This window comes from Lampris incognitus, chromosome 2 (genome assembly GCF_029633865.1).
Source record: "Lampris incognitus isolate fLamInc1 chromosome 2, fLamInc1.hap2, whole genome shotgun sequence".
NCBI lineage: Eukaryota > Metazoa > Chordata > Actinopteri > Lampriformes > Lampridae > Lampris > Lampris incognitus.
This window is the reverse complement of record NC_079212.1, coordinates 97,080,673-97,085,421: the sequence shown is the minus strand read 5'-3', so window position 1 is coordinate 97,085,421 and position 4,749 is coordinate 97,080,673. Positions and strand designations below refer to the sequence as shown.

General features: G+C 39.8%; 1 protein-coding gene across 1 annotated transcript; it reads left to right on the top strand.

Annotated features, from left to right (window-relative positions):
- The first annotated feature begins 663 nt into the window (after positions 1–663).
- LOC130130979 (tumor necrosis factor receptor superfamily member 26-like) lies at positions 664–4,394 on the top strand. The gene is made up of 5 exons (XM_056300844.1): positions 664–790; positions 942–1,067; positions 1,311–1,445; positions 1,954–2,079; positions 3,928–4,394. The coding sequence occupies exons 1-5, from the start codon at positions 664–666 to the stop codon at positions 4,077–4,079; spliced, it is 666 nt and encodes a 221-aa protein (XP_056156819.1). The 3' UTR covers positions 4,080–4,394.
- Positions 4,395–4,749: the final 355 nt, after the last annotated feature.

Here is a 4,749-nt window from a genome sequence, read left to right as displayed (position 1 = left end):
ATAGTAAAAGAATTTGAATTTGTATGTTTATAATATTTACCTAATGCATGCACAAGGGTATATTGTCGTTGTGTTGTTCATTTTAGTGCAAAGATGAATAAGTTACACCTTATCAATGATCTTTGCTCTGAGATGATCATTTCTTATACAGTATTGATTTCATTATTTCATTAAACCAATGCCCCCTGGTGCCTCACAGATGCTATTCTACCACGGGAAGGAAACCACTTATGGAAAACAGTGTTTGACTAGCATCTATCTGGTGTCAAGTCAGCTAAACTTCCCAACAGGGGATACTTTTTAACAACAAATTTCTTTGCTTTTTTATAAGGGTGAGGTAAATATAGTTTTCATAGCTTTTAAGGTCTATATAGCATAGTGATCTTAAAATAAAATACTAAACAAGGAACTCAGTAAGTCCTCCAATAAGATGAAAAAAATAATCCTCTGCACATTGAGTCAAATGTGTTCTGACATCTACTAATGATAATGACAATGATAAGGCAAGAATAATGTGAAAAAGATAGTTTCTCATTGTTACAGTGTCCTTACTTCCTTACTCAGAGCAAAATGTTATGCTCCTTCAGAGAATAACCACACGTAGGTGACGTCAGCACAGAGAAAGTACAAAGCCCAGGGGAGCTGAGGTGAACACTGGTCATCATGGTCTCTCTTGGTCTTTACTTGGTAGTTACATGCCTCATATGCACTTGCATCCTTGGCTTTGCTAAAGACTGCAGTGTCCAGAAATTTGAATTAAACGGATTATGCTGTGATTACTGTCCTAAAGGTAATACTTGATTTTAATTAAATTGCCGATATGACAAACTCTTTTTTAAGAAGTGCTGCGTGTAATCCTTCTTTTTTTTGCAAGACATTTTTAAAGATACTGCTATTCCTAGGGGTGATAACATGTCAGTAAATGTCTTTTAATTTTACAGGGAGTTATGTTACAAAGCTCTGCTCAGAGGACCAGCCGACTCTCTGCAGTCCCTGCGAGGATGGATACTACTCTGAGCAAAGTAACCCCCTCACGAGCTGTGTAGAGTGCGATACCTGCCAACACAGTAAGACAGAATAATGATAACTTCATCATATTGTGATTTTAAGTGTGATCAATGAAGTGGTCTAAAACTGGCACTCCACATTTAATCAGCAAAGTTGGAAAAAGAAGTGAAATGATTGATAGTGGTAACAGAATGTAGTACACAGAGAGTGATGGACGGGGGTGGATGGGGCATGTAATATATGACTGTTGAAGAACAGTTGTTTTCTGGAAATGAAGTCGTTGGTATCTTATCTGCTGACAGACTACACAGAGAAATGCACGAAGACCACAAATGCAAAATGTTCCTGCCGTTCTGGTTTCCTGTGCTCTGACCATGTCTGTTCAAAATGCGAGGAGAGAAAATGTTGTAAAACAGGAGAGGTACTGGTGGGATCCGGTAAGACTTGAGATTAATCTGAAACTATTATTGTGATTAACTTTCATATTTCAAAGTTACATTTCATTACATCGGGGGGAAAAAATTGTGACGCTAACAGTGAAATGGCTTAAAAAGCAACAAATTTGTTTGGGACTGACCGGTGATCATTACTAACCAGAAGCCATTTCTGCTGTTTTAGGTTTAAGAGAGTATTCATATGAATGTAAGCGGTGTCCTAATGATACATATTTTGACACAACTGAAGGTATATGCAAGCCATCAGAAAAGTGAGTTCCCTTCCAAAGAAAAGTCAAATGTGATGACTGTACATGCACCTTATCGCAAATATTTCTGAGGCTTTAAAATAAACTACTGAACTGTTGATAAACAGGTCCAATGTGTCCAACCCTGAGCAAATTCAAGTAAACAACACCAACGGTATGTGGATATCTAACTGTTTACTTAAGTGACAGGTAAAATGTATACTGAATGAATTTAAAATGGCACATTTTCATCATCCAAGCAGGGACACAAAAAGGTGGAGATTCCACACAGTTGATGATTGCTGCTGGATTCCTCATCTCTTCTCTCATCCTCTTTATATACCCTACTACTTATGCCTGCACAAAGGTCATCAGGCAGCATAAAGCTGGTACGTATACCTTAAGGTCTTGTGTTACCTAAGTGAGGCACATAATTATGTCTGTACCTTTACACATACTGTGTAAAGGTACAGACATAATTCAGGGAACTCTCTAAGCTGGTTACTCAGTATATGATCATTTGATGATTTTTAAATGGTCAAGTTTACTTGCGGGGAATTCCAGTTTTTTCTTAGCCCAAGTCCTATTTTCTTATGTTAGGAGTAAATCTGAGCAATGGGCCGGGATTCAGTATTGAGCAAGCTAGAGTCAGCTGATTGCTGTGCACCAAGCCGCAATGTAATCTTCTGAAGCAATCATGTTCACCAAATATCATCCAGTAAAAGAGCTCTTTTTTTTTGTACAAATTGACTCAGATTGTCATGAAAGGAGTCTTCAGAGCCTTAGCTTCAAAATCACTCATTGCATTATAAAAATATCAATCCATTTCTATCCCGGAGCAAAAGTCTCACTCTGTAATCATACGAGGAGTAAGATGTTGCAGGAAGACACCAGCTGAAGTGTGAGAGAGCTGGAGAGAAGCGCAATAAAGAAAATGTGTAAGGTCAACTACTGTACTGAGCTGATGAGGAAAAAAGGGGGGGAGGGGAAATAGATAGATAAATCAATCAATCAATCAATAAATAAAAATACCAGAGTGTCCCTTTAATATTGAATCATATGTTTGACATGTGTTTCGATACAAATGCTGAGTAGTTTTGGAGAGGATGGTACTTTAGCTATTGAAGTGGTTGTAGATAACTTTGCAACTTTCCCCCCTAGCATTTCCCAGTGTTTTTATTGTTTACACTGCTGTTGCAAAGACAACCGGATCACTCTTCGTTTATTAGCAGCTTGGCTACTGTCCAAAGCAAGAAACAACTGTAAGAATCCCAATTTGAACTAGAGACCCTGACCTCGGTGCTATGATAAAGGCATGTTTTAATAAGTAGGAATCCATCCAACCATTATCTGTGCCGCTTATCCTGCTCTCAGGGATGCTGGAGCCTATTTCAGCAGTCATTGGGCAGCAGGTGGGGAGACATCCTGGACAGGCCGCCAGGCCATCACAGGGATAATTAGGAAATTTCCTACTTATGTATTAATAAGTAGGAAGGTTGTGTTACTGATCCAGTAGAAAGAATGCCAACTGGGTGTCGGTTTGGAACCCTCTCAAGTCTCTGTGTCAATATCTCTGTCAAGATCTGTTTCCCCCTAGCTAGAGTTCGATACAACACCGGGATGTTTGATTAACCTTAACCTAACTTCAACCTAACCCCAAGTTTAACCTAACGTTTACCTTAACCTAATCATAACCGATAGCTAACCTGTTTCCATGCGAACACCTTCGTCTGGCTAGGGGGAAACATCTCGACGGGGAAACAGAGTTCCACACAACACCGTAACTCCCGCCATCGAGTGAATGCCTTTCCGAGGTTCATCCTTGTTTTGCCTCTGTTTCTATCACTCTCCCGCTTCGCCTTCTTTTCCTCCTCCATCAACGGGGTTCTTTTTCTCTTGCCGCATAGAGTTTGCGCCGTCACTTCGCTTGTTCCACCGTCCGCCATTTCTGCTACTGGGGATAGCTACTGGGGAAATCAAAAGCGCTATACTCTTCCTAGTTTTGTTGTGCGGTGGTTGACATGCTTCCTTTGTGCCGTAAATCGAGCCCTCGTTTTCCTGCAAGATCGTACCCCGAGGCAGACAGAACTGCATAGTGAAAGCGAGGCGATGGTGTCATTATTCCATAGCCATTCCACTGTGCAATCATTTACTTCATAATGATAAAGCAAAAACAAGTTGTCTTCTGCCACTTTAAGTTCCAAACAATGTTACTATATACTCTATGTATTCACCAGAGAAATGCAGTGCTGCCAACACCTCAGGTGTGTCTCCTGAAATATGTGACTGTCACCTCTCAAAGGAGGAGAGCGGATGCAAGCTCATTTACCAGGATGATGCCAACAGTATCCATGTCAGTCAAATCGTACTGGAAGACTTAATTGTATGACAAATGGTTAGACCAGCATCCTCAGTCAGCATGGGTTCAAAAAGAGCCGGGAGTGAGCATGTTGATGCACCACCAGCACCATCACTGCACATGTGAATATTTAGTAGTAGGCTATACTATCCTGTGAATAGTAGGACAGCTTTTTCAGCTGCAAATTTTAAACAAAAACACACTTAACATTTTTTTGTGTTAAAAAATCTATCAAATTTTTTTAGTTTGTTTAAGATGTAGCTCAATATCTAACTGTTATATAATACTGAAATAACATTCAAGTTGATAATGAATGTTGTAAATGAGACAATGAAATTTATGGTTTCAATACACGTTGTGTTACAGTATGGTTTTAAGGACAAAACATTGTCTCAGACCAGCAAAGACATCTGTAAATAAATCTCTGTTTTACTCGAACGGGTTTTGCAGTTCCATTCTTACACTGAAGAAGACTCTTTGGTCGAAGCGTTGGTTATGCACTATCTTGCATCGTGATTACGAGTGTGCAACTTCCTTCCTTCACTCTCGTGCGTTCATCGTGGTCAGCACCTCGCGAACACTGGTCTGCGTTCCTCCTCTCTCTCATTCTGTAAGATTCTGTAAGGCTGAGGTTATATAACATCAAGTATATTATAACGATCACGAATGAATAGGCTTGGTAGGCCTTGGCTAATGGGTC

Coding starts and splice junctions, on each gene's coding strand:
- LOC130130979 (XM_056300844.1), top strand. CDS start 664: ATGGTCTCTCTTGGTCTTTACTTGGTAGTTACATGCCTCATATGCACT. Junction 791..941: donor CTGTGATTACTGTCCTAAAG/GTAATACTTGAT, acceptor TTAATTTTACAG/GGAGTTATGTTACAAAGCTC. Junction 2,080..3,927: donor CATCAGGCAGCATAAAGCTG/GTACGTATACCT, acceptor TGTATTCACCAG/AGAAATGCAGTGCTGCCAAC.